This window comes from Heterodontus francisci, chromosome 22 (genome assembly GCF_036365525.1).
Source record: "Heterodontus francisci isolate sHetFra1 chromosome 22, sHetFra1.hap1, whole genome shotgun sequence".
NCBI lineage: Eukaryota > Metazoa > Chordata > Chondrichthyes > Heterodontiformes > Heterodontidae > Heterodontus > Heterodontus francisci.
Window position 1 is genome coordinate 71776493 of NC_090392.1, and position 27753 is coordinate 71804245.

A 27753-nucleotide genomic window follows, 5' to 3' on the forward strand; every position below is an offset into this window, starting at 1 on the left:
GTATTTCTGTAAAAAATTGAAAAATTCTTCTTTAGGTTTGAAGATTTAAAAACATTTTAATTATGAGTTGATTTTGTCTGTCTTAGTACAGAATCTCTAAATGGAATTGGATGTGTGTTTAGGAAAGGTGATTGAGGGCAACATCTTAGTGCCACTGATTAGCAAGAGATCTAGGTTTGCATCCCCAATCTGAGCCAGGTTGAGCAGGGTATCACCAAATAGATGGAGGAAGCCTCTCCAAGGAAAAAGGAGGGAGAACCACAGGACTGGATCATTAGAGAAGCGGTCATCAGAGGAGTGGACATCAGAGGAGGGGTCATAGTTGAGGGATCATCAGAGGCGGGGGTCATCAGCACTGGGGTCATCAGGAGGTCATCAATGGACACATGGTCAGAGGACTGGTCATCAGAGGTGGGATCAAACTTGGCAAGCCAGTAGCAATTTCTGGTGGTCAGGCACAGTCAGCCCTGGTGGCTGCTTCGAGGTGCTCTTGGCTGAAAGAGAATCAGATTTAAAAACTCAGAAAAAACAGAAAAATTCATCCAAAAGCTACCGCCTTAAAATAGGAAGTTTAAAAAAAGCTGTCTGATGAGAGGAAGCCTTGAGGAACAAGCATTCAACAAAAGAAAAATGCTGCAGATGCTGGAAATCTGAAATACAAACAGAAAATGCTGGAAATACTCAGCAGGTCCAGCGGCATCTGTGGAAAGAGAACGAGTTAACTTTTCAAATTGATGACCTTTCATCAGGATTCTGCATTCAGCAAAATCTGCCTAATCAGTGATCTGATAAAAGTGGGTTTAAATAATTCAGCTATGACAAACACATTTAATAAATCATGCTTTGTAGTTTATTGTTTTTTAATTGGAAAACTTCAAAGCCCAAGACGAATATTTGCAGATTTTTTTTTTTGTTGCGGTAACTTCTCAATTTAATGACTATTTCTGAAATAAATAAAAGGATGTGATGTCTTGAAGTAAAACAATCTTGGAAGTGCTGTCCTTGATGAACACACTGCTTGGCCATCCTAAAGTTGCTTCAGTCAAAGGCTTTGTGCTGGTATTCTTCTGGGAGTTGGCTGTTGCTCTGATTCCTGATGCTTGTCTCACAGCTGTTTTCAAGTGGCTGAGGCTCATACGTCTTATGAAGAGAGATTGAGCAGTTTAGGCCTTTACTCTCTGGAGTTTAGAAGAATGAGAGGAGATCTAATTGAGGTATATAAGATGATTAAGGGGATTGACAAAGTAGACATAGAGAGGATGTTTCCTCTTGTGAGGCAATCTAGAACGAGAGGTCATAGTTTTAGGATAAGGGGTAGCAGATTTAAAACAGAGATGAGGAGAAATGACTTCTCTCAAAGGATCGTGAATCTGTGGAATTCACTACCCCAGAATGCGGTGGATGCCGGGACATTGGGTAAATTTAAGGAGGAGATGGACAGATTTTTAATTAGAAAGGGGTTGAAGGGTTATGGAGAACGGGCAGGAAAGGTAGTTATGATCTGGAGCCAGGAAGACCATCAGAGAAGTGAATATAACCATAAACTGTTCAGGCAAGGTTTGGGTAGGTTTAGAAGAGTAACTCTGTGGACTGAGGATAAGAGAGAGAAGAGTGAGTCTGTGGGGTGGGTGGGGGTGTGGGTGAGGTTGAATTCCTCTTTAAAAAGCAGGGGCATATCTCTAAGGGGAAGGGGGGAACTTGTTAATGTAACTTTTAAAGAAGTGAAGATCTGGGTGGTATTTTGAATATGGATAAACCCAAGTATCTCTTACTTTTCCTAATTTTTGATTGCAGATCTACTGCAATTTGCTATTTATATGTAGAGCCAGGGTCCAACTGCATGGGACCAGTTCCCCATGTTTATTTGAATTAAACTGCTGGCTGTAACCTAGCAGCATATTGGTCGATCCGGATTTGCATTGGTTTAAGGGGGGATGGATGGTTAATACAATGGAGTGCAGGTAACTGAGGAAGAGCTGAGTGTCTCTTACCTCTTGTGCATGCTCGACTTCCATTTCCCCCCCACTGGTGTCTGTGCCTTCAGCCGTCAAGTCCCGAGCTCTTGAATTCCCTCCCTAAACCTCTCTGCCTCTCCATCTCTTTCTCCTCCTTTCAGACACTGGTTAAAACCTCCCTCTTGGCCTAATGTCTCCTTCTTTGGCTCAGTATCAATTATTGCCTAATTACACTCCTGTGAAATGCCTTACTACATTAAAGACGCCATATAAATGCAAGTTGCTGTTATTGTTGTTGTCTGCACTCAGTTCCATTCCAGTATTGCAGAAGATAACTGGAAGCTGCTACACGTTCCAAAGTTTCAACAACAACTTATATTTTTATAGTGCCTTTAATGGAATAAAACGACCCAAGTTGCTTTCCAAGAGCATGAGTGGCGCAGTGGGTAGCACCGCAGCCTCACAGCTCCAGCGACCCGGGTTCAATTCCGGGTACTGCCTGTGTGGAGTTTGCAAGTTCTCCCTGTGTCTGCGTGGGTTTCCTCCGGGTGCTCCGGTTTCTTCCCACATGCCAAAGACTTGCAGGTTGATAGGTAAATTGGCCATTATAAATTGCCCCTAGTATAGGTAGGTGGTAGGGAAACATAGGGACAGGTGGGGATGTGGTAGGAATATGGAATTAGTGTAGGATTAGTATAAATGGGTGGTTGATGGTCAGCACAGACTCGGTGGGCCGAAGGGCCTGTTTCAGTGCTGTATCTCTAAACTAAACTAAACTAAAACTAAAATATGACACCGAGCTACATAAGGAGATATTAGGTCAGATGACCAAGCTCTTGGTCAGAGAGGTAGGATTTAAGGACTGTCTTAAAGGAGGAAAGCGAGGTGGAGAGGTGTAGGGAGGGTATTCTAAAGCTTCGGGCCTGGGCAACTGAAGGCGGGGCCACCAATAGTAGAGCGATTAAAATCAGGTATGCACAAGAGGCCAGAATTAGAGGAGTGCAGATATCTCAGAGGGTTGTGGGGCTGGAGGAGATTACAAAGATAGGGACGGATTTGAAAACAAGACATTCATATTGTATAATTCATGAGGCATAAACTTTTTCTATAATCTGAAAAATATAATTTGGCTAGTGCATACTCCCAGGCATCTTAAAATATTTTAATAATAATGTTCTCTGCTTATTTTGGTATGCATGTGAATTTAATCAGCACAGCAGCATGGGAGGAAGGTACTGAATGACGCAGTGATAGGGACACCTTTCACTACTGGATTCAAATTCAACCCATTTCTGATGGTATGGAAATCTCCTCAGCCTGTTGGCTGTAAGGGTCCTATGTGAAATGAGTTTGGCAGTTTCAATCCAGATTCTGGTGTGGAATTTATAATTCAGTGTCGAAGAGCTATAACTTGTATTATTTAACTCCAACATCACTACTTTAGAGCTGTGAACACAGTCCCAGGCCATCATTTATGCAAAGGCCAATTTCCTTCAGATTTTATCATTGTGATCTTTTAAAGACAGTGGATTTTTGGTCACACTTTTGGAAGAGAGGTTACAACAATAGGTATGATATCATGTGACCAAAAGGGACAGGTACAATTCATCAATGATCTAATTGAATGACAAGGCAGGCTCGAGGGGCTGAATGGCCTACTCCTGTTCCTATGTTCTTCTGACAGTGATACAAGCTTTTAAATAAAATTCTAGAAAATGGCAGGTGGTAAATAAATTACAGAGAGCAATGGTTAAATGGGAATATGTCAAGCCTCAATTCTGATTGAGAGGTTCAGATGAAGTCATTACCTATAAAAGCCAAACATTCAGTGGTTTATGACTGACATCTGAAGTCTGAGATTAAGGACTTGAAATTCTTGTCTGGGATCTGTTCCTACTTGTGATGTACAGCTTCACCGTTGTGCATAGGTTTTTGTTCCAGCTTGGGTATGTTTTTGTGCCAGCAGCTATCAGTGTGGAAGACAGTTTCACATCTTGTTGCTTAATGGTGACTCTGAAGAGAATTTACTCTCATGACATCAGTGGCATAGGTTTATTGAGAACTGTCTTCCAGCAGATTAGGTGTACAGTATATTCCAGCAAGAAAATCTTTGCAAAATTAATATGTGATTGAAATGTTTCCAATATTTTGTATGCTAGAGTGGGATAAAGCTACTGAGGGTGTCAAACACTGAGCTCCTGGAAGAAACAGCACAGAGGAAGAGAATTGGTTGAGATGAGGCAACAGAAAGAAATTGCAACCAAATAAACTGCCTCTAAAGTATTTATTTCTTTAATAAATCTTCAGATTATTTGTCCAGGATGGTACCTGAGAATAGCATAAGTGTATTTAATGACCAGACTAAATGAAAGACAGGACAAGACAGCAGCCTTTTTGGTGGCAGCCAAGCTTGGATTAAAAAGCCCCCTTTCAAATTGAATATTGGAAGAGTGCAGGTCTTCTTATGCAGTGCATGAAGAGACTGGGAGCATTTCATATGTAGAGGCAGCTGCTGGGAATTAGATGGTTCAACTTTGTCTGAGGTAATGATGAGAACTGGATTTGAGAAGATTGAAATTGTTATTAATCATTGCCTACAAGCACTCATTGGTGACGTCAACCACCTGGGAGACAACGTTCCCATAAACCGGGCACTGAAAATCGAAATAGAGGTCAGGAGGGAACCAAACTGCACTAGTCTCAAGGATGTCTTCTTTATAATAAGTTTGGTTATTTCATGGAGATGACATTATTATATCACATTCTCATTGCTCTTATCATTTAACGTGTATTTGGTTTACTTTGGAATTGCCTCAGAATGAACGGCATTTTGGGGACAATGCAGTTGCATAGAGCCTTGGTTAGACTCCATCAGGTTTGGGCAACACACATCAGGAAGGATGTATTGATCTTGAGGCAGATGATTTGCCAGAATAATACTGGGGTTTAGAGGGTTATATTATGAGGTCAGCTTGCATGAACTTGGTTTGTATTCCTTCGAATATAGAAGATTAAGCGGTGAACTGATTGCAATGTTTACAATATCAAAAGGATTCGATAGGGTAGATACTGAGAAATTATTCCCTCTGGTGGGAAAATTAAGAATATAATTAAAATTAGAGCGAAGCCATTTAGGAGGGAAATCAGGAAGCACATTTTCACACAAAGGGTAACAGAAATCTTGAACCTCCCTCTGCTTTGGACACTAGAACAATTGGAGCTTTTAAGACTGAGATAGGTAATTTTTTTTGTCATGTAAGGGTAACAAGGGATCTGGAGCAAAGGCAGGTAAATGGAGCTGAGGTGCAGATCAGCCTAGACTAAATTGAATGCTGAAGCAGGTCTGAGGGGCTGAATGGCCTCCTTCTGTTCCAAATGTTACTGTGTTACTAAAAAAGCATTGGTCACTGTGACATCACTGGAACCAATCCACAAAGCACAATGGGCTATAGTTTAACATTAATGCATTGCGAAACACATTTTTATGTTTATGATGAATGTGTTTTTACAGTATAAAAGAAAACATTATGAAGAAGTCAGGTGATATGATTTATATCCCATTTTGCTGACAATAGTTCCCTCTTGAGTATATCACTCTTGAGTTTCAGCTCAGTCCACTCACACATTTCCTTTTCACTCCTCATTAAGTGAAAGCTGCTAGTGTGGGATATCAAGAATGGAAATAGTTTTGGAATCAGGAAACTGCCGAGAAACCTGTTCCTTTTTCTTCATTCAACCTCATCTTTTAACCATAACTTCTCAATCTCTCCAGAAATTTATCTTATTTCCTTTTGATACTTTTTGTTTCACTGGTTTCTCTGGTAACTTACTCCAAAATTCTATTACCTGTGGGGTGAAAATAGTCAGCCTTTTTACTTCTAACTTTGCCATAGTGAACGTTTTCCTATTTATTGAGTGAACTTGTGAACCCTGAGAGGTTATTCCAATCTGGAAGGCTGATGATTGAGAACCTATGTTATATTAGGGGGTAGAAGTCATGCTTCAGCTATACAAAGCCCTGGTTAGACCACACCTGGAGTTACTGTGAGCAATTCTGGGCACCACACCTTAGGAAGGATATATTGGCTTTGGAGGGAGTGCAGTGTAAATCTACCAGTTTTACCAGAATGTTACCTGAGCCGGGATTTTCCCCTTGGCAGATGGGAGCCGGGCACCGACTGAAAACTTCCGCGTGTCCTGGAAATCCGACCCGTATTTTGCAGGTCCCCGGGCTTTAATTGCTCTGAACCAGGACTCCCAGCCACTTGAGGCAGGAAGTCCCGCCTAATGGAGCTGAGGGCCAATCAGCGGGCTGGCAGCTCTCTGTCCCAGCACCACCGGGAGCGGTGGCCACTGCTGGGACTGCAGCCCAGCCTACAGAAGAAGATGTCGGGGAGCCCCGGGCCTAAGGTAAGTACTTTTTGCCTCGCCGGAGGTGATCGCTTGGACCCTGGCAGGACAAGGGTGGTCGATTGGGAGGACAGGGTGTGTGTTGGGTGTAGGGGGTGGTTGGGGCAGCGGGGGTGACCCTCCATTGGGCACAGGGTGCCTGATCAGGAGGGCTCCCCCTTCCCCCCCACCCCCAGGCCATCAGAAAGCCACCTGCTTTTGTCAGGCAGTTTTTCTCGGGTCTAGGCCGCCCACTTGCCATACGTAAAATCTGCATGGAGGCAGGCAAAGGCCCTTAAGTGGCTGTTGTGGACACTTAAGGGCCTTGATTGGCCTGCGGTGGGCAGGCCATCTTTCGTCGCCACCGCCCTCCGTAAAGTGGTGGTGGAGGCAGGAGTGGGTCAGGAAGGGCACTTGGAGCCTCCCGCTCCATTTTATGCCACCACCCCCCCCCCCCACCACCATCCCACTCTTTGGTGGGGGGGGGGTGTAAAATTCAGCCCCTGGACTAAGGGTTAAATTATGAGGAGAGATTACACAAACCAGGGTTTTAGTCCTTGGAATTTAGAAGGTTAATGGGTGATTTGATCGAAGTTTTCAAGATATTAAGGGGAACAGATAGGGTAGATAGAGAGAAACTAGTTCTGCTGGTTGGGAAGTCTAGGACTGGGGGCATAATCTAAAAATTAGAACCAGACCTTTCAGGGGCGAAATTAGGGAACAATTCTACATGCAAAGCTTGTTAGAAGTTTGGAATTCTCTGCAAATGGCAATTGATGCTCGATCATTTGTTAATTTTAAATCTGAGATTGATAGATCTTTGTTAAAAGTATTAAGGGATATGGGGCAAAGGTGGGTCTGTGGAAATAGGCAACAAATCAGTCATGATCTCATTAAATCCAGACCCACAGCAATATGGTTGACTCTTAACTGCCTTCTGAAATGGCCAAGCAAGTCACTCAGTTCAAAGGCAATTAGGGATGGGCAACAAATGCTGGCTTTGCCAGCGAAGCTCACATCCCAAGAACAAATAAAAAAACTTGAATGATAGAACAGGCTTGAGGGGCTAAATGGCCTCTTCCTCTTCCTATGTTCCTATAACAGCTGTGGTAAACATTTGATTGTGCTAATTTGAATTTTTTGTTGATGTATTAACAGTGTTATAAGTTGTAGCTTTCATTAATCTCTGACATAATTGAATGAATTGAAACTGTGTAGGGGGGGGGGGTGGGGGTGGCCTGTTACCACAGGTGGCTGCAACACAAAGGGTACTTTTCACACATGTGAGCCACACACACACACACATACACACTTAGGCATGGCGCTATGGGACGATGCCAAGCCGAGGTAAAGGTACTTTGTTCCTCAAAGGAAGGGAGAAAAATTAAAGGGAAGTCATTCATCCTAGGGCTGTCTTCTATAATTCCTGGGAGCTGGCTTCAGAACTGGAAACTAGGTCCTGCCTCTCTCCCCGGAGCAGTGTGCGACAGGCAGAGACTCAGGAAAAAAAAAAGTAGATACCGGAAAAAGAGGATGTCTCATCCTCAATACACACAAAGTGCACTGTTACCAGTGCCATTGCAGTAACTACTTCATTCAGAGAGTACCTATCTTACCTAACATACAGGCCCATCTCATTTAGGTTGTAAAGTGATCTATGTAGCAAATACTACAGAAGTTTTCATAATACAAAACAAGGGAAAATAGTTTCAGGTAAGAAAACCCTTCAGATTTCATTTCAGAGCACTGACCTTACTGTACTCCAGTTGCCGCTTTAACACCCACCATTAAGACAGAGCCTCAGTTTAACATTGCATCTGAAGGACGGAACTTCTGCCACTGCAATATTCCCTTGGCTCGTCAATGGAGCATTAACCTAGCTTAGTAGCTCTCATGTTCTGGTGCAGAGCTTGAACCCACACAGCCTTCTTCTGAACCAGAGGCAAGAGCCAACATACAGAGCATTGAAGAGTCAGAGTACTGAAAGTTTAAGTTAGAAGTACTTTAGAATAAGCACGCTGTTGGGCCTTTTATGCTGAAGCATTTCTTTAAAACTACTCCCTCTCTAATTGCAATCCACTGAAATGTTATTTCTTTAAGATGTTTGCTGAATTTCTTCAATTTGGCTGTCATGTTACAATTGAAGACTAGTGTTAAAAAAATAATGAATGCCGTCCTTTCCTAGACAAAGTAGACCTGGAAGAGGGATAAATTTATTTTTATGCAGCACTTTGTTCAAAGCTGGAAGATGGTAAATGTTTATCAAAACTGGGGTTCAGAATTATAAAGAACGTTATATTACATAGGATTCAGTCTGACTCCTTTCACTGACCAGTCTTGATAGCACACATGCACCCTGAATAGCAGGGGTTGTGGTGAAGTCATCTTGAAACATATATTCTGTTCTATTTTCATTTTATTCAGACTATTTATCAAAGTGACATCATGTTATGATATTTCAATTCCACTGAGAATTTAGAGGGGCTACATTTCTGAATAGCTAGAATCGCATACTCTGTTAACTGTACTTCCATTTCAGTTTGTTAGTTATTGAGGAACATTCTTCCTGCAGCAGCCCAAGTCATTTCTTTGCACCACCAATCATATAATTTTACCACCAGCACCGGTTACACAAGAACAGTCTATAGTTGCGGACAAAATTCCATAGTTGAGGCCAAAACATTGTATGTTTTCAAGAAGGAGTTAGATATAACTCTTGGGGCGAAAGGGATCAAATGATATGGGGGAAAGCGGGAACAGGTTACTGAGTTGGATGATCAGCCATGATCATAATTAATGGCGGAGCAGGCTCGAAGGGCCGAATGGCCTACTCCTGCTCCTATTTTCTATGTTTCTATGTTTCTAACACAAGAAATAGGAGCAGAAGTAGACCATATGGCCCATCGAGCCTGCTCCACCATTCAATACGATCATGGCTGATCTTGGGCTTCAATCCCATTTTCCTGCCCGCTCGTCATATCCCTTGATTCCCTGCGACACCAGAAATCTATCTCAGCCTTAAATGTATTCAACAATGGAGCATCCACAACCCTCTGGGGTAGAGAATTCCAAAGATTCACAACCCTTTGAGTGAAGTAGTTTCTCCTCATCTCAGTCCTGAATGATTGGCCCCTTATCCTGAGACTGTGTCCCTGTGTTCTAGATTCCCTGACCAGTGGGAACAATCTCTCAGCTTCTACCCGATCAAGCCCTTTCAGAATCTTGTCTCAATGAGATCACCTCTCATTCTTCTAAACTCCAGAGAATATCAGCCCAATTTACTCAGCCTCTCATCATAGGACAACCCCCTCATCCCACGGATCAATCTAGTAAACCTTCACTGCACTGCCTCCAGTGCAAGTATATTCTTTCTTAAATGTAGAGACCAAAACTGCACAGAGTATTCCAGCTGCGGTCTCACCAAAGCACTGTACAATTTTAGTAAGACTTCTTTATTCCTGTACTCCAATCTCCTTGCAATAAAGGCCAACATGCTATTTGCCTTCCTAATAGCCTGCTGCACCTGCATGTTAACTTTGTGCATTGCTTGTATGAGTACCCCCAAGTCTCTCTGAACATCAACATTTATCAGTTCACACCTTTAAAAAAATATTCTGCTTTTCTATTTTTATGACCAAAGTGAACAATTTCACACTTCCTACATTATACTCCATTTACCATCTTGTTGCCCACTCATCACTGGTACTGCCAGTTGCATCAATGTACCAACAGTTGTATCATTGTCATTGTGTTGCCAATCATTGTAGCCACCTCTATTCACAAACGTTGGTGAAATGTCTTTACAGGTAGCTTATATAAGTGGACACTGTCCCTTTAAACAGGTCACAATGGCAGCCATGCAAACAAAACTAGGTTGATTGCCTCTGGTGGTCAGTTTACTATATACTATGTGCACTGTTAAAATGGAATGCAATTTTCACATGTACATGCTTTTCATGTACGGACACAGGCTACAGATAGATTTTGTTTCCTATTTCCTCTCCTCATTTGCTGAAGGCAGTGACACTTCCTGGAGTGTGACAACCTCGGTTGGTGCAATAACAACCTTTCCCAAGAGAAAGCGCACCAAGAAGTACCAATGAAACTACCACCTCTAATTACGTAATTCTTCAGTTCAATAGTTGAATGCCACATCTGCCTCTAAACCCAAACAGTCCCTTGCATTAAGAAAGCAAGCAAAGTCAGGTGTTGCAACATTGCTTGTTAATAAATGTTCTTTCGCTATTGTTAAAGATTAACCAAAATATTTTTGCTGCATCAAAAGAAACTGGTAGGAGTTGTAAAAGCAACTACAAAGATCCTGCAACTCATGCTGGAGTAAAGATCACTCTGTTGAGTTTTATTACATGTTTGACTAAAATTTGATTAAATTACATTGAGTAACCATCAGAAAGACCTTTGAAGATCTCATGATCACCATATGATTTAGGAGATTTGTACAATTTCTAACGCTACATCCCTAATCACCAGCATACTGAGTATTTGCTCCCCTAATCTCCTGAGGGCGCTTGGTGCTTTTCCATGACCCTGGATGGTGAATGTTGACAGGCTATTTCACCATGCAGCTTAGTCCTGTCCCTATTTAATGACATCCACACATGGACACTTTCCAATAGCAGTCAGGAACGAGAACACTTCCAGGGGAGTAACTGTAGCATCCAAATTCCACCCCAACTGAAATCAGCTAACTTGGCACAGCCTGTGGTTAGAACCTGGGATCTTTTGTGCTCCGTGTAGCTCATTACCACACCAGATGGTGCAGGTTTATCCACTAAGCCCCTGGGGAGCATGGAGGGGGAAACATTAGTGGGCATAAACCCATTTCTATGCTGTAAGATAAATAGCCACACAATTATTGTTAACTGTAATGTTATTATCAGAGCATATTCCAGAATCATGCTGCAATAGCAGCTCTATTGAAAGAAGAGAATGGAACATTTTACAATTCACAAAGCTAAGTTTAAACTACAAAAGCATGTAATCAATTTTGTCACTCTCTTTTACAGAGCTATTGCCAACAAGTCCTTTTCCAACACGAATCATCCTTTCAAAATTCCATGCATTTTTCCTCCCTGAAGTACATTTTCATCAGCCTGTGAAAACGCTGATCCTGAGAATGCTTCTATGACCATGGTTGGAGGAATTTGAAAATGTGCATATTTTGAAAGCCTAATTGCATTTCTGTCTAGGGTGAGCAGCCCTCAAGTTGTCAGGCATCCAGAATGTCAAACTTGCCCTGCCCTTTATCACTGTATCATCCACACTGGAATGTTTCCCAGTGAAAGATCCTTGGGCCATACCTGCATTCCTGAATAACAGTGTCAGCATAGAAGAGCGACACCTGAAAGATATCTCACTCCCAGGCATTTATTTCCAACATACAGGTGTGGTAGAAATTTTAGGAACAGGCTTTAGGTGCAAGAATTCCTTTCCATGGATCATTACCCCCCCTTCCTCTCATCTATTCTGCATTCTCACCATTCTCTCTATTCTCGCCAGTAATTGTCTTTTAATTCCTTTATAGTCTCTACTTCTATATCCTTCCCTGGTCACTTATCCTAGATAGTATTGCTCTTTGGGTGAGGAAGTAACTTTCATATAACAACTGGTTCAGTTATAATGAAATTACATTCCTAATTAGGACTGAACTCAACATTGTGCTGTAGAAAATTGACCTTCAAACTTACACAAGTTACGATGGAAATTCGTGAGGAGGCAGCTGCACCATGTTTAAAGAGATTTATTCACAGTTTTCTTTTAAAGAAAGGAAGAACTTGCATTTATAAATCACCTTTCACAGCCTAACCTCATGATGTCCCAAAGTGTTTTACAGCCAATGAAGTACTTTTGAAATGTAGTCAATGTTTTAATGCAGGAAACGCGGCAGCCAATTGGTGCACAGCAAGCTCCCATAAAAAGCAGTGAAATAAATGGCCAGATCTTTCTCTTTTTCTTCACTCGCCCACGGTGTCAGCTTTAGTCCCAAAGTTTAATAGTGCATTTCACAACTTTACCGTTTTCAATGTACAAAAAATCTCCTGCTCTTTGACCTAAATTTCTCATATTTCACCTTATGTTTATATCCCTTTGTTTTAGACCTCTCAATTCTGGAAACAGTCTGTTTCCAGTTACACTCTCCCACCCTTTCATAATTATAAACACGTCTGTCAAATCACACCTTAATCTTCTTTGTTCTAGTGAAAACAGACCCAACTTTTTCCATTAATTAAATACAGAATTATCAATTCTGGAATTATATTAAAGAATCAGTGTACAGTGTGCAGTTTTTGCAATCTAGTTTGTTCTGTATATGTTATTTTGCTTTGAGCTGTTTTGGTATTATTTAGCCTTCAAAATAAACGCCTTTCAGGATTGAGAAATTGAACAATATTTCCTCGCAACCCACAGTGTAAGTATTCCCAGCAAACAAAGTTTGAAAAAATATTATGTATTCAAATCAATGCAATGCATCATTTATAACAGCATGTATTAATCTAGTACATGTCAGCTTAACTCAGAAGACTGTGGGTTCAAACTCCAGACCATAACTAGGCAGGCACTGCTGCTGTGACGAGGGAATGCTATATTGTTGGTGGTCCATTCTTTCAGATAAATATAAAACTGAGATGGTTTGAGTGGATGTTAAATATCCCATAGCATTATGTTGCTGGTGGAAAATGGCACAACACAACAACTAATTATGTGAAACACCTTCTAATGTTTGCACTTGATAAGACACTATACAAATCCACATATTAATATTTTTTATAGTATTGTATGTCCCTGCCACAACCAAGTTGCAGTTAAAACATTATTGAATCATATTTTATTTATCTTCAACTTAACTAGAAGGAAATCTCTACTGATTTTTAAAATGCCTCGAAGGGTTAATCAAACAAAAGAATCAACACTGAATAAATAATTACCTGCAAAAACAATTGTTTCAGGAACAATAAAGGATAAAAATGTACAACAAATTAACTGAAACTGACCTTGCAAGATGATATTAAATACCATCCATAGGTGTTACATAAATGGAATTATTTCTATTCTTTACATTCATTAATTATCTGGGGACAATAACATGAAATTTACTAATATTCATTAAATATGTATAAGGTGAAAGGGTGAATAAATTAACATACTAATGAATGAATAGCTTAATTCAAAACATTTGAGTAAGTAGTTAATTGGACTTAATTTTAAAAAGCTCAATAAACAAATGAATGTCGTAATACATTACCAAAAACACAAAACAAACAGAATTCACGAACTGGGCAAATGAGTAACTGAATTAATGTTTAAACAGAAAAAAATCCCTTACACATCCAAAACACAAAATTAATCACCCACGCGATTGAATAACCAATGCGAAATGAAACTTGTGAATGAAGAAGTGGATGAGTGACGGATGGGAGACAAAAAGTAAGGGGAAAAGGAAAACAAGAATTAAGAAAGAGAGAGAAAAAAATTGTGAGAAAGAGAAACTAGAGGAAACGCTCCTTGTATTTTTTGTCCCTGTTCCCTGTCCGTAGCTGTTATTCAGTTCGATCAGGGTAGGTGAAGGTTTAGGTTTTATTTTGTTCCTGGTCTGATCCTGGTTCAAGTCCCGATTCCTGTCTCCCTGTGAGCCCGGAGACCTGGGGCTGTGGAGCGGGCGCTACCGCAGTGTCCACTGTGGAAGAGATAAACTGTAGGGCTCAGTGACTCCAGGACCTTGGGAGCAGAAAAGAAACAGCTTGATTTTTTTTTATTCATTCATGGGATTTGGGTGTCGCTGGCCAGGCCAGCATTTATTGCCCATCCTTAATAGCCCTTGAGAAGGTGGTGGTGAGCTGCCTTCTTGAACAGCTGCAGTCCTTGGGGTACGGTACACCCACAGTGCTGTTAGGAAGGGAGTTCCAGGATTTGGACCCAGCGACCGTGAAGGAACGGCGATATAGTTCCAAGTCAGGATGGTGTGTGACTTGGAGGGGAACTTGCAGGTGGTGATGTTCCCATGTATTTGCTGCCCTTGTCCTTCTAGTTGGTAGAGGTCGCGGGTTTGGAAGGTGCTGTCTAAGGAGCCTTGGTGCATTGCTGCAGTGCATCTTGTAGATGGTACACACTGCTGCTGCTGTGCGTCGGTGGTGGAGGGAGTGAATGTTTGTAAATGGGGTGCCAGTCAAGCGGGCTGCTTTGTCCTGGATGGTGTCGAGCTTCTTGAGTGTTGTTGGAGCTGTACCCATCCAGGCAAGTGGGGCGTATTCCATCACACTCCTGACTTGTGCCTTGTAGATGGTGGATAGGGTTTGGGGAGTCAGGAGGTGAGTTACTCACCTCAGGATTCCTAGCCTCTGACCTGCTGTTGAAGCCACGGTATTTATATGGCTACTCCAGTTCAGTTTCTGGTCAATGTTAGCCCCTGGGATGTTGACAGTGGGGGATTCAGCGATGGTAATGCCGTTGAATGTCAAGGGAGATGGTTAGATTCTCTCGTGTTGGAGATGGTCATTGCCTGGCACTTGTGTGGCGCGAATGTTACTTGCCACTTATCAGCCCAAGCCTGGATATTGACCAGGTCTTGCTGTATTTCTACACGGACTGCTTCAGTATCTGAGGAGTCACGAATGGTGCTGAACATTGTGCAATCATCAGCAAACATCCCCGCTTCTGACCTTATGATTGCAGGAAGGTCATTGATGAAGCAGCTGAAGATGGTTGGGCCTAGGACACTACCTTGAGGAACTCCTGCAGTGATGTCCTGGAGCTCAGATGATTGACCTCCAACAACCACAACCATCATCCTTTGTGCTAGGTATGACTCCAGCCAGCGGAGGGTTTTCCCCCTGATTCCCATTGACCTCAGTTTTGCTAGGGCTCCTTGATGCCATACTCGGTCAAATGTTGCCTTGATGTCAACGGCAGTCACTCTCACCTCACCTCTTGAGTTCAGCTCTTTGTGTAGGTCAGATGGTTTCACAGGTTGGCGCAACATTGAGGGCCGAAGGGCCTGTACTGCGCTGTAATGTTCTAATTCTAATTCTAATTCTAATTTTGTCCATGTTTGAACCAAGGCTGTAATGAGGTCAGGAGCTGAGTGGCCCTGGCGGAACCCAAACTGAGCGTCACTGAGCAGGTTATTGCTAAGCAATTGCCGCTTGATGGCACTGTTGATGACACCTTCCGTCACTTTACTGATGATTGAGAGTAGGCTGATGGGGCGGTAATTGGCCAGGTTGGACTTATCCTGCTTTTTGTTTACAGGACATACCTGGGCAATTTTCCACATTGCAGGGTAGATGCCAGTGTTGTAGCTGTACCGGAACAGCTTGGCTAGGGGCGCGGCAAGTTCTGGAGCACAGGTCTTCAGTACTATTGCCGGAATATTGTCAGGGCCCATAGCTTTTGCAGTATCCAGTGCCTTCAGCCGTTTCTTGATATCACGCGGAGTGGCATCTGTGATGCTGGGGACTTCAGGAGGAGGCCGAGATGGATCATCAACTCGGCACTTCTGGCTGAAGATTGTTGCAAATGCTTCAGCCTTATCTTTTGCACTGATGTGCTGGGCTCCCCCATCGTTGAGGATGGGAATATTTGTGGAGCCACCTCCTCCAGTTAGTTGTTTAATTGTCCACCACCATTCACGACTGGATGTGGCAGGACTGCAGAGCTTAGATCTGATCCGTTGGTTATGGGATCGCTTAGCTCTGTCTATCACATGCTGCTTATGCAGTTTGGCATGCAAGTAGTCCTGGGTTGTAGCTTCACCAGGTTGACACCTCATTTTGAGGTATGCCTGTTGCTGCTCCTGGCATGCCCTCCTGCACTCTTCATTGAACCAGGGTTGGTCTCCTTGCTTGATGGTAATGGTAGAGTTGGGGATATGCCGGGCCATGAGGTTACAGATTGTGGTTGAGTACAATTCTGCTGATGGCCCACAGCGCCTCATGGATGCCCAGTTTTGCATTGTGAGATCAGTTCGAAATCTATCCCATTTAGCACGGTGATAGTGCACACAACACGATGGACGGTATCCTCAATGTGAAGACGGGACTTCGTCTCCACAAGGACTGTGCGGTGGTCACTCCTACCAATACTGTCATGGACAGAAGCATCTGTGGCAGGCAGATTGGTGAGGACGAGGTCAAGTATGTTTTTCCCTCGTGTTGGTTCCCCCACCACCTGCCACAGACCCAGTCTAGCAGCTATGTCCTTTAGGACTCGGCCAGCTCGGTCAGTAGTGGTGCTACCGAGCCACTCTTGGTGATGGACGTTGAAGTCCCCCACCCAGAGTACATTTTGTGCCTTTGCCACCCTCAGTGCTTCCTCCAAGTGGTGTTCAACATGGAAGGAGTACTGAGTCATCAGCTGAAGGAGGGCAGTAGGTGATCATCAGGAGGAGGTTACCTTGCCCATGTTTGACCTGATGCCATGAGACTTCATGGGGTCCAGAGTCGATGTTAAGGACTCCCAGGGCAACTCCCTCCCTACTGTATACCACTGTGCCACCACCTCTGGTGGGTCTGTCTTGCCGGTGGGACAGGACATACCCGGGGATAGTGATGGCAGTGTCTGGAAGGTATGATTCCGTGAGTATGACTATGTCAGGCTGTTGTTAACGTTTCAAACTCGGCCGAAGAAGGGTCACTGATCCGAAATGTTAACTCTGCTTCTCTTTCCACAGACACTGCCAGACCTGCTGAGTATTTCCAGCATTTCTTGTTTTTATTTCAGATTTCCAGCATCCGCAGTATTATGCGTCAGGCTGTTGCTTGACTAGTCTGTGGGACAGCTCTCCCAACTTTGGCACAAGCCCCCAGTGTTAGTAAGGAGGACTCTGCAGGGTGGACAGGGCTGGGTTTGCCGTTGTCGTTTCCGGTGCCTAGGTCAATGCCGGGTGGTCCGTCCGGTTTCATTCCTTTTTATTGACTTTGTAGCGGTTAGGTACAACTGAGTGGCTTGCTAGGCCATTTCAGAGGGCATGTAAGAGTTAACCACATTGCTGTGGGTCTGGAGTCACATGTAGGCCAGACCAGGTAAGGACAGCAGATTTCCTTCCCTAAAGGACATTAGTGAACTAGATGAGTTTTACAACAATCGACAATGGTTTCATGGCCATCATTAGACTAGCTTTTAATTCCAGATTTATTAATTAAATTCAAATTCTACCTTCTGCTGTGGTGGGATTCGAACCCATGTCCCCAGAGAAATACCCTGGGTCTCTGTGTTACTAGTCCTGTGATAATACCACTACGCCACCGCCTACCCCGATTCCTAATTCCAATTAGGAGATAGATAGGGACATAGTCAAGACTGTCAAACAGCAGGAGCAAGAGATTATTACTAAAGGGAGTGAGATGGAGTGGAGACACACAGGAGGATGCAATTTTGACGGTCAACTTGTTATCAGGGTACAGCACCAACTGCAAGTTCCCCTCCAAGTCACACGCCATCCTGACTTGGAACTGTATTGCCGTTCCTTCACTGTCACTGGGTCAAAATCCTGCAATTCCCTCCCTAACAACACTGTGGGTATACCGACTGCAGCGGTTCAAGAAGGCAGCTCACCGCAACCTACTCAAGGGAAATTAGGGATTGGGACTAAAGGCCTGCTACCCAAATCGAACCCGACGGGAACCAATGACATGTCGGGTTCAGGTCGGGTCGGGCCGCTCTTCCAGGTCCGGTCTCCGGGCTTGGGTCCAAGTTGGGCCGGGTCTGAGTCGGACACACACAGCAAGGTAAGTGTTAAAAGTTAAAAACTTACCTGAGCTGCGAGTCCAGGACGACTCTGAGTCTGCTCAGTGAGCGTCTCTATGACGTCATCACGCTCACGCTGCAGCTTCCTTCAGATTGGGAGTCGGAAAGTAAGTGAAGGGAACATTCCGGTGGTCAGGGCGGGTCGGGCTTGGGTCGGGCTGGGCTCGGGGGGAAATTGGAGGGACTCGGGCCGGGTCGGGCTTGGGTCCAATGTGGTTCCGTTGGGTTTGGGTCGGGTTTTTTTTGTGTGACTTGAGCAGGCCTTTAATAGGCACGAAAATGCTGGCATCGACAACGATGCCCACATACCCTGAACGTATTAAAAAAAAACGCAGATAGACCAGAAAAAGTCTCCTGATGTGGGAATGAGCTACAGAAACAAGGAAGATCCTGACAAGCCCAATCTATTCAGGGTTGAGTTAGCTGATCTCCACCAGACCAGACATAGTGAATGCCACATTTATGCTTGTTCATCCTTGGGCTAAGGAGGGAGAAAGGAACTGAAGGTTATGTGGATAGGGTTAGATGAAGAGGGCTGGGAGGATGCTGCTGTGGAGTACAAACACTGTATGGACCTGTTGGAACAAGTGGCTTGTTTTTGTGCTGTATCTTCTGTGTATGTGCGTAATGTCACTGCCGCTGATAGTTATACAACCAGCCCAGCTGTAAAGTGTGTGTTTGAATACTGGGTAAATGCAGTGCTGTGCCAGCTTGTGAAGCCCCCCACATTCAAATAGCTTGCTTGAGATTCTCTGTGCAGTCTTGCATATGGGAATGGCAAAGTGTCAGAGGGGAGGTGGCACCTGTGGAAGCACAAACAACAGAAGGCAGTGCCTTGAGTGCTACCCAGATTAATGGATCACAAATCTCCTTTGTCTGCAGGCTGCACCTATGTGAAATGGTGTTGGCTAATCTCAAGCCAGCACATAACTGTTCCTAATCTTGTACTGGTTGGCAACTGTCACTGTGACAGGCTGAAGGGCATTTGGTGTAGGAAATGGGAAGGCAGCCACACTGGAGCAATAGGAGATATTCTTCTGAGGTTGAGCAGCTTAGAGGTGGGGAAGAGATGGTCGCCCACCTCCTCCTGGAATGTGTCTTTGCAAAGCAGGTGTGGAAAGAGATGCAGTGATTTTTGTCGAGGTTCATCCCAAGCAGCTCTGTAACACAGGAGTCTGTGCTCTACGGGCTGTTCCCAGGGACGCACACCGAGACAAACATCAACTGCTGCTGGAGGACTATCAATTCAGTGAAAGACGCCCTTTGGTCTGCCCGAAACTTGCTGGACTTCCAGCACAAAGAGTTGTCCACCGCCGAATGTTGCAGACTGGCACATTCCAAGGTCCAGGACTACGTGCTGAGGGACGCACTAAAGCTTGGGGCAGCCGCAGCAAAGGCTCAATGGGGAAAGACCACAGTGTAAGGTCCCCCCACCAAGCTGAACTGAGGGGCTGGATTCATGGGAAACCCCTCGAACTGTATCGTTAATATTTTCATTTGCTGTAAATGTAAAACTGTAATTGGCATGACAATAGTGAAATGGAAGGGTTGTGAAGAAACTCATGATAGTATTGAAGGAAACTGATCTCCCTTGCAATGTTTGTATTTTTTGGTGCTGTTTGAAACTGTTTGGCAATGTAATTTTTACAGATTTTTATGAATAAAGTATATTTTGGAAATAAAAAAAGAAAAAAAAGCTTAGAGGGAGCTTAGCTCTGCGCTGGCTGTGGTGCAGCTGATCTGGGAGTGCTTGGTGATGTTGCTGGATGTCCAAAATTGAAAGCGTTTTCTTCCCCACAATTTACTGGACGTTTAACCTTGATCAGCCTGGAAGAGGATAAAAAAACAAAACAGATCCTATTAATTTAGATTGCACTGCAGTTATTATTGAGATGCCTTGAGATGGCTTGGCCATGTGAGCCGCATGGAAGATGGCAGGGTCCCCAAAGACACATTGTACAGCGAGCTCACCACTGGTATCAGACCCACCGGCCGTCCATGTCGCCGCTTCAAAGACGTCTGCAAACACGACATGAAATCCTGTGACATTGATCACAAGTCGTGAGAGTCAGTTGCCAGCGTTCGCCGGAGCTGGCGGGCAGCCATAAAGGCGGGGCTAAAGTGTGGCGAATCGAAGAGACTTAGCAGTTGGCAGGAAAAAAGACAGAGGCGCAAGGGGAGAGCCAACTGTGTAACAGTCCTGACAAACAAATTTTTCTGCAGCACCTGTGGAAAAACCTGTCACTCTAGAATTGGCCTTTATAGCCACTCCAGGCGCTGCTCCACACACCACTGACCACCTCCAGGCGCTTACCCATTGTCTCTCGAGATAAGGAGGCCAAAGAAGAAGCAGTTATTATCAAGAATAGTCCAGATCTCCATGGCGTGTCGAGAGCGGGGAGTAATAAGGGACTTGAGATCTGATCCGGTGGTACAATTATCATCCATTATCAATGTATATATAAAATCTTTTGATTCATACTATCAGTTTTCACTCTGTATTTTGCCAATGCATGTGTTCAAGGAACAAAAGAAATGTTTTTGAGGTGAACTTCTCATTCCCTATTGCCCCTGTTATACTACAGTGTTAGTTCTGGTGGTTGTCCTGTCTTGGGCGGCTGGTATTACGATGTAAATGAGGCAAATCATGCCATTTGGAGTTTAAAGAATGAGAGGTGATCTCATTGAAACATGTAAGAATCTGAGAGGGTCTGACAGGGTAGATGCTGTTTACCCTGGCATTAGGGGACATAGTCTCAGCATAAGGGACATGATAAATTTCTTCACTCAGAGGGTTGTAAATCTTTGGTATTCCAGAGAGATGTGGATGCTCAGTCTTTTTGTCTATTCAAGGCTGAGATTTCTTTTTATTCTTTCATGGGATGTGGGCATCGCTGACAAGGCCAGCATTTGTTGCCCATCCCTAATTGCCCTTGAACTGAGTGACTTCTGAGGCAATTTCAGAGGGCAGTTAAGAGTAAACCACATTGCTGTGGGTCTGTCGTCACATGTCAGACCAGGTAAGGACAGCAGATTTCCTTCCCTCAAGAACATTAGTGAACCAGATGGGTTTTTACGACAATTGATAGTTTCATGGCACCATTATTGAGACTAGCTTTCATTTCCAGATTTCTTTCGAGGAATTGAATTTTATTAATTAGTTGAATTTAAATTCCACCAGCTGCCTGGGTAGAAATCGAACCCGTGTCCTGGGGGCATTCGCTTGGGCCTCTGGATTACTTTTGGTCTTTAGCTTTTTTGGTCTCTAAAGGAATCAAGTGATCTGGGGATCAGGGCGGGAAATTGGAGTTGCGATCGAGGATCAGCCATGATATTAAATGGTACAGCAAGTTCGAGGGGCCGAATGGCCTACTCCTGCTCCTATTTTGTATGTTATTCTACTATTGGAAGAGCTGAGGAACTCTGGAGAAGCTGGTTTCTCGAGACTTCCTCGGAGGCAACTGTGCTACCAGCACTGAATGAAAACATCTGGCAGCTGTGGTACAGGAAGGCTAATGTCTGCTCAAGCACCAATAGGCTTATGCACATGCACAGATGCATCAAGTTAGAATCTTACACATGTGCAGTTATTTTGCGGTTGAGTTGAAATTCACTTTCTTATAGAAATAGTGCAAATTCCAGGACCTATTAAAGAAAGAAATTGCATTTATATATCACCTTTCATGACCTCAGGTTGCTCCAAAGCGCTTTACAGCCAATGAAGTATGTTTATTTTTGTTGAAGCTATTAGAATTGCTGGGGTTTTTTTTGGAATATAAAGGGACATCAGCTACTTTGGATTACAGTAATAGGGCAAAAAGAATTACTTCAGTCTGTTGGCTTGTGCGTTGGGTTTGTTGGTATTATGCCCCTTTTTGCAGCAGCAAATGACTTCTTTCTTCATGTTACAGGGAAATGTCTTCAGTTCAGTTCCTCACAAGGCTGCCCTTGCCTCGTTTGGCCTATCACAGAATTTCCGCACAGAACCCCGGAGTTGTGTTCCTGCCAGGATTCAAGTCCAATATGAATGGAGAGAAAGCATTGGCTTTGGAAGAGTTCTGCCGTTTGGCAGGGCACTCCTTTGTCAGGTACTGTCTCAAAGTTATAACCACACAAGATGCTGTTAAACAAAGACCACTACTTGGCATGGGCTTCTGGATGGGATAGTGAAGGCATACAAACATACATACGAACTAGGAGCAGGAGTAGGCCATTCGGCCCCTCGAGCCTGCTACGCCATTGTATAAGATCATGGCTGATCTGTTTGTGGAGTCAACTTCACAAAAACTGTGTTGCAACCATTCAAGTGTCAGTTAGACATTGCGCTAGGGGACTGTAGGTTTATAGGAAAGGATATGCAAGTACAAAGTTTTAAGGTTAGGAAAAGGTCCATCAAGCCTGCCCCATACCCACAATGGTTGGGGCATCATGACTGGACACATTTGTGTCTCCCCTACAGCCATGTAATCTCCTGGGAGAGACAGGAAACTAGAGGAAAACCCAGGGCTAATGAGGGATAAAAAGAACTCTGGAAAATTCTCCTCTGGCCCCTTCAGGCGATCTAAACCAGTGCTGGAAATCACATGGAGCATGGATGAAATAAATGGGCTGAATGGCCTCCCTTATTTGTACTTACTTTCTGATCTTTATAGTGAATGGATCATAACTGTAAGAAAATAAATTTTAATGGGATTATTGGCCAATTAGAGCAGCCCCCACTTCATCCCCATTCCTTGAGGATGTAAGCTGCCATAATTGACTTGATGGAACATGAACTGCAGAGTGAAATCGCTGAAACTTTGCATCATTTATTTATGTTTAGATAAATGAAAAGTTGTTTCTCAAAGTTTAACTTCCAAACTCCCGTATACAACTGGTCACACCCTTCCGGTCCCAACTTCCACCTCAGATCCACACACACAGGAGTGCACGGCCCTGCATTATCACCAGCACAATGGATTGAATGCCCTCCTTTGGTGCTGCTCTCTAATATCTAGGGTTGTGAGATTCGAAAAGAGGCCTCGGAGATAAATGAATAACAAAATAGGTTGCTGAAATATTTATTTGTTAGAAACATAAAGCGAGGACGAAAATAAATGGCTTGATATAGTCTAGAACGATAAAATCATTGGTGTAGTTGATTGTATCCCCTCAGTTAACCATGCTTGGTCAACTGAAACATTGACATTCAAATGTTCCTGCAGCCAACTAACTCAGTTAATCAAAGTGACCAATTATGTAAGTAAAATAGAACAGCAAGGATAGGAACAGACAGTTCACATAATGTCTTGCTGACTTACTCTGCAAAATGTTCCGCGTTTCAATTCATATTTTTCATATAAACTCTTGGCGATCTATTCAGTTGCTTTTCACTCGTTGCTCACAATGCTTGCTCACTGGACTAAATCTGTTTTGTTGAATCTGTTACTAAGCACTTGCAGAAATTATATTTGCTCCATAAATAATCCTGATTAGCATGTGAACTTTTAAAGTGAAATTTACTCTGTCAGTCAGAGTTAATATCAGGTATTTCTCAATAAAAAGGAACCAATTAAAATATTAAGTGCTTTATGACATGTTTGTGATTTCACTGTACAAAGCGTGCAAGCCTCCCCACAAAACATTCAACTGTTTGAGTTCTGAACCTATTCCTGGCATCCACTGTGTTTGAACTTTCATTTATATAACAAGGGCTCAGGACATTTCAAAGCACTTCGCAGCCAATGAAGTACTTTTGAAGTATAGACACAATAGTAGTAATGTAACCAAGGCTCCTTCAACAGCACCTTCCAAACTGCGAGCTCTACCACCTAGAAGAACAAGGGTAGCAGGCGCATGGGAACACCACCACCTGCAAGTTCCCCTCTAATTCACATACCATCCCTGACTTGGAAATATATCGCCGTTCCTTCACTGTTGCTGGATCAAAATTCTGGAACTTCCTTCCTAACAGCACTGTGGGTGTACCTACCCCACATGGACTGCAGCGGTTCAAGAAGGCAGCTCACCACCACCTTCTCAAGGGCAATTAGGGATGGGCAACAAATGCTGGCCTTGCCAACAACACCAAAATCCCATTAATGAATAAAGAAAAACATCAACTTGTACATAGCAAGATCCAGGAAACAACAATGAAATAATCTGTTTGTGATGGTGTTGGTCAAGGAGAGTTCCCTTGTCTTTGATGATTGCCATGGGATCATTTATGTCCACCTTAAGGGGCATGGTCAGGGCCCTTAAAGGCTCAGCCAAAGGACAGCACTTCCAACAATGTTGCATTGAAATGTTAACCAAGATTAGGTGGTTAAGTCTCTAGAATAGGGGTTGAACCTCAGACCTGCTAACCCAGCAACGAGAAGCTGCCACTGAGCTAAGGCTGACGTTCTGTTGTATAGAGGATGGGTGTGTGGGTGGCTAGGAAAGATAGTTAAGGCTACGACATTTCATATTTAAATGCCACTATGGATTTGATAGCTGTATTTACATATAATCCTGATAAAGGGTTATAATATTTATACCACTGTGCCTAGAATGGTGGGATTATTACCAAAGGGAGTATTTCACAGGAGGAATGCATTTTGAATTGCATTTACAATGCTCAAAGCCTGGCCAAAGAAATTTATGAGGCTTGATACATTTGTGAGAGTGTTCATCTCTCCATGAAGACTCGTAGGACTAACTAGTGCTGGGGATGGGCAGGAGCGGTTGGCCTTCGCACTGCTTGACTAGTGAATCTTCATTGCTCATCATGTAACACTTTGTGAAAGATACTAGAGACATTGAAGAGAATGAGATACCTCCTTTCATGGAAAATGGAAGGCTGTCTGTTTTTCTCCCTAATTGATGAACTTCTAACTTGCTTGTATATGAAAAAGGGCAGAAAAAGGCAGGCTGGCCCGTCCAGATTGCCCCATCTTGCACAGTCAGCTCCAGTCATGGAAATATTTGGCTTTGTAATTTGCACTTTTCAGGGATTGCAAACTCGCTAATTACGGAGAGAAATTGCAGGTTTTGTTTTTGTGACAGGAACTTCATCCCCTTGTACTTGAGCTGCAGCCAAAGTTGATGTTTTCAACATATGTAATGTGTGTGATCTTAAAAAAAAAACATCTGCAAGTTTAATTAAAACCAGGCTAATCTACATCTGTTTCTTTCCCATTGTGATTTGTATGCTTTGCTACAATTTCCATGGGAACAAATTAAATATATGCTCAATGATAGTGCAAACCCCTCCCCCACTATGCACTTAACTCGTATATCTCCTTCAGTGATAAAACTTGACAGACTTAATAGTTTGTGGGCCCTCACATGTAAGGAAATAGTTTGACAGCTTTTTGGGCTACATGGTTTTTAAAAATTATTCTTTCATGAGATGTGGCCATCGCTGGCAAGGCCAGCATTTGTTGCACATTCCAATTGCTCTTAACAACTGAGTGGCTTGCTGGGTCACTTCAGAGGGCAGTTATAAGTCAACCAGATTGCTGTGAATCTAGAGTCACATGTTAGCCAGACCAGGTAAGAACAGCAGATTTCCTTCCCTAAAGGACATTAGTATACCAGATGGGTTTTTCCTGACTATTGATAGTTTCATGGCACCATCACTGAGACTGGCTTTAATTGAGTTTAAGTTCTACCAGCAGCCGTGGTGGGATTTGAACCCAAGTCCCCCAGTGCATCAGCCTGGGCTTCTAGATTATTAGTTCCATGACATTACCATTACACCACCACCTCTGGTGCAAAGGCACCTTCACAGAGTGGTCAGACCCAAATTTGTGCTCATGATTCTCTGCATGGTGCGTTTCCAAACTTTTACATAGGAATATAGAAACATAGAAAATAGGAGCAGGAGTAGGCCATTCGGCCCTCTGAGCCTGCTCCGCAATTCATTATGATCATGGCTGATCATCCAAAGAGGAGTAACTGGTGGAGATCAGGCATATTCCCAGGCAAAGGGAGGCAAGATCAGACGATAAGTCACCCTGGGCCATTTGCTTACTCCTCATAGTGGCCAATTTCAAAGAAAGTTGCAGTTCCATTTTTTTTTTACGAGGTCTGCCTTGACGCTCACATGAGATATTACGATGGGCTGTATCCATTACAGTCTGAAATCTCTAACTTTTACTTTCTGCCTTAGCAGAATTAACATCGCGCAGGTCTAGCAATTAATCCTGATTGCAAAGACTCACTACATGTCTTGCTTCCTGGCTAACACCAGAAATTTAAGCAGAATTACTGAACCCAGAAAGATCTTTTTTTGATATCTTTAGTTCCTTTTTCAAGAAAGGACTATCAATTAAAAATATTCAAAGTAAAATACTGTTTTCATATGTGACAATGGTACTGATTTTCGTACTTTCTTTTGAGCTTGTACCACATATATCCTAAAGAAGTTCATAATGAACACATAATTCCACACATTGTCGGGAACTTGAGTTATTTCAACACTTTGGTGTCTCCAGATCCTAGGAATCATAATTGCTTACAATAATTTTAAAGCATGAGTTCCAGAGCTGTGTAGCACCCTTAAAAACCCAACAGTGAGTTTAAATTTACAATGGCATGACTGAACATTGTAACTATACAGAGATACACCCTTTTGATCTCTGGGCTGGTTTGGAAAAAAATGCCTTTGATGATTGATTTATCTATCTAGCTAAGATTAAAAACCACGTGACAATGAGCATTGCCAAGAGGCCTGGGAAACAGGCTTGTGATTTGTTCAAAGATTTTCCCTGATGAAGATCAAAGGAATTGATGAAACTAGATTCTAGGTGCCTCCCTCCTGCATTGCAAGTCCAGTATTTCACTGCATTTCAACTGCCTTAGGCCACCCACATGTTCTAACCTTAATATAATTCCATATCTGATAACGTGGATTCACTTACCACAGCTGCACTGTAGTAACTTTGCATGTTTTAATGATGGAAAGTTAATACTTTTACTTTAAAATGTAAACGTTCCGAGGGTCCTTACGGATCACGTCCATGTTAAATTTTGTCTAACATATGAATTAAATTTGACAGAACTTTTTTTTAACAGGTAGTGATTTATCTGGACTAGTCTGTACTTCTATTTCTAGGTTCGATTACACAGGCTGTGGCAGTTCAGATGGAAATTCCGAGGATTGTTTGTTAGGAGATTGGAAGAAAGATGTGCTAACGGTCTTGGACAATCTCACCACAGGACCTCAGGTCAGCAGTGGAAACCCATGTGCTATAACTGCATCTTTGTTCATTTACCAGGTTGTGCCGTCAGGGCGGCACAGTGGCGCAGTGGTTAGCACCGCAGCCTCACAGCTCCAGCGACCCGGGTTCAATTCTGGGTACTGCCTGTGCAGAGTTTGCAAGTTCTCCCTGTGACCGCGTGGGTTGTCGCCGGGTGCTCCAGTTTCCTCCCACAGCTAAAGACTTGCAGGTTGATAGGTAAATTGGCCATTATAAATTGCCCCTCGTATAGGTAGGTGGTAGGGGAATATAGGGGATGTGGTCGGCACAGACTCGGTGGGCTGAAAGGCCTGTTTCAGTGCTGTATCTCTAAATAAATTTAACTGCTTTTTTTCCTGCATTAATTGCAAAATAACAACCATTTGTTCAATCTTTTCCCTGCCCGCTCCCCCATACCGCACATTCTTTGTCTTCCCTCCTCT

General features: G+C 43.3%; 1 protein-coding gene across 3 annotated transcripts in view; it reads left to right on the top strand.

The window, feature by feature from the left end:
- Positions 1 to 27753, top strand: part of LOC137381429 (palmitoyl-protein thioesterase ABHD10, mitochondrial-like) — a 40402-nt gene that overhangs the window by 6982 nt on the left and 5667 nt on the right. Inside the window, exons 1-3 of one of the 3 annotated variants that reach the window (XM_068054015.1) lie at positions 13706 to 13790; positions 22019 to 22195; positions 27187 to 27298. In XM_068054015.1, coding sequence (XP_067910116.1) covers positions 13777 to 13790; positions 22019 to 22195; positions 27187 to 27298 — 303 coding nt within the window. In that variant the 5' untranslated portion in view covers positions 13706 to 13776. Of the gene's footprint in view, positions 1 to 13705; positions 13791 to 17972; positions 18089 to 22018; positions 22196 to 27186; positions 27299 to 27753 lie in introns of those variants that run through there. The other 2 variants (XM_068054014.1, XM_068054016.1) reach the window with 2 other exon arrangements.